This window comes from Sinocyclocheilus anshuiensis, unplaced genomic scaffold (assembly GCF_001515605.1).
Source record: "Sinocyclocheilus anshuiensis isolate Anshui unplaced genomic scaffold, SAMN03320099.WGS_v1.1 scaffold238, whole genome shotgun sequence".
Taxonomy (NCBI): Eukaryota; Metazoa; Chordata; class Actinopteri; order Cypriniformes; family Cyprinidae; genus Sinocyclocheilus; species Sinocyclocheilus anshuiensis.
This window is the reverse complement of record NW_015547674.1, coordinates 2,236,625-2,238,184: the sequence shown is the minus strand read 5'-3', so window position 1 is coordinate 2,238,184 and position 1,560 is coordinate 2,236,625. Positions and strand designations below refer to the sequence as shown.

The 1,560-nt window shown below is 40.5% G+C and overlaps 1 protein-coding gene across 1 annotated transcript; it reads right to left on the bottom strand.

Annotated features, from left to right (window-relative positions):
- Positions 1-249: 249 nt before the first annotated feature.
- LOC107702925 (ADP-ribosylation factor-like protein 6-interacting protein 4) lies at positions 250-1,051 on the bottom strand. Its single transcript, XM_016505371.1, has 3 exons — positions 903-1,051; positions 766-835; positions 250-687 (listed from the first exon to the last, which is right to left on the bottom strand). Exons 1-3 carry the CDS (start codon positions 1,016-1,018, stop codon positions 631-633), a joined length of 243 nt encoding a protein of 80 aa, XP_016360857.1. The 5' UTR covers positions 1,019-1,051; the 3' UTR covers positions 250-630.
- Positions 1,052-1,560: the final 509 nt, after the last annotated feature.

The following is a 1,560-nucleotide window of genomic DNA, read 5'->3' as shown; positions in this document are numbered from 1 at the left end:
GAGTATTCAATAGGCACACACATCTAAACAACTTATACGTAACACTTACCAAGCGCAAACTGACACTATATATTACGGACGTCAACAATAACAATTCATTTACAAATGAATCCTGCATGCTCCGACTGATACACTGCATTGGCTCAATAAGTCAAACGAATGCACTTATATGTACAAATATATTCGAAATGTATTGAATACAGTTTCGATGCAATCCTCTCCTATTTTAAAGAAAGGAGAAAACCAACATAATGTGTAAGAAAGATATTTTATTGATGTTGCGGCAGTCCTCTGTAATACCATCAGTTGATATTTAAGAGATGCTGAGCTTCGGTGGGAGTGAAAACCATCAGACTGCAAATAAATTAGCCAATTTCTACATTAACAGAAAAATGAGATCCAGACTCTTCCTGCTTTGACTATGAATTAATTCGCCTCATTTAGCCGCCAGGACATTACAATACAATATCTGAGGGCAAACTGTTGTTCTGGAATCACATTTCTGTGATATTTAGTAACTGGGGAGGAATCTAAACCAAGAACTAAGAAATGAAGAAATAGTTGAATTCTTGTATAAATGCAGGAGAAGGCTTTGGATTGGCTTGAAGTTGTCTCGAAATGCACACCTCGCTACCTATTGATGCCCACTCTCTTCTGGAAGCCATCACCATCTCTCTTAGTGGCTTGCTGTGTGAGAAACAAGAAGAAATGATGACGATTTGAAATATTTTTCCTATTCACAGAAAGGTTCCGTAAGACATGCACCTTGTTGATTTCCTTGTGTCGCTCCTTGCTGACAATTTCTTCTAAGATTTCCCCATCGCCTCGTACGAGCCTGCATGAAAGTTCATCACGTTAACGTTTCATTGTCTTGTGGATGGAGCAGGCTGATGGAAACTTACCTGGTTCGCCCCGTCTCGGGGTCCAGGACCCGGCGGATGATGCTTTGCCTGGCCTCATAGTCTTCTTTTGTCATTGGTCTCTTGGTGCAATGTCTGGCCTTCTGTTCATCAGTCATGACTACAGCGAGAGAGAAATTACGTTTTATCTCCAGCAAACAAATTCTGTTAGATATTAAAGGGGTCATATGATGCGATTTCAAGTTTTCCTTTCTCTTTGGAGTGTTACAAGCTCTTGGTGCATAAAGAAGATCTGTAAAGTTGCAAAAGTCTCAAATCCAAAGAGATATTCTTTATAAAAGTTAAGAGTCAGCCACACCTACCTAAAACGGCTCGTTCTAACATGCCCCCACATATCTAGGTCACTATGTGGAAATATTAGCATAATGCCGCCCAAATGTGCACGCAAAGAAAGAAGGCGTGGTTTCAGGATCAGCAGTAGTGTTGATGCAGCATGTCAGGGAGACGCTGTGTGATTCAGTGCGAAAGCAAAAGCACTTTATTTGGCCTTCCGGAAGTAGATGCAATTAGGAATCATTGGTTAAGATTTATTTACAACAGAACAGCACAACCCAGATGTTCGAATTTGTGAAACGCATTCTATGGACGACAGTTTTTTGAACCTAGAAGAGTACAAGGCTGGCTGTGCACAAAGGCTATT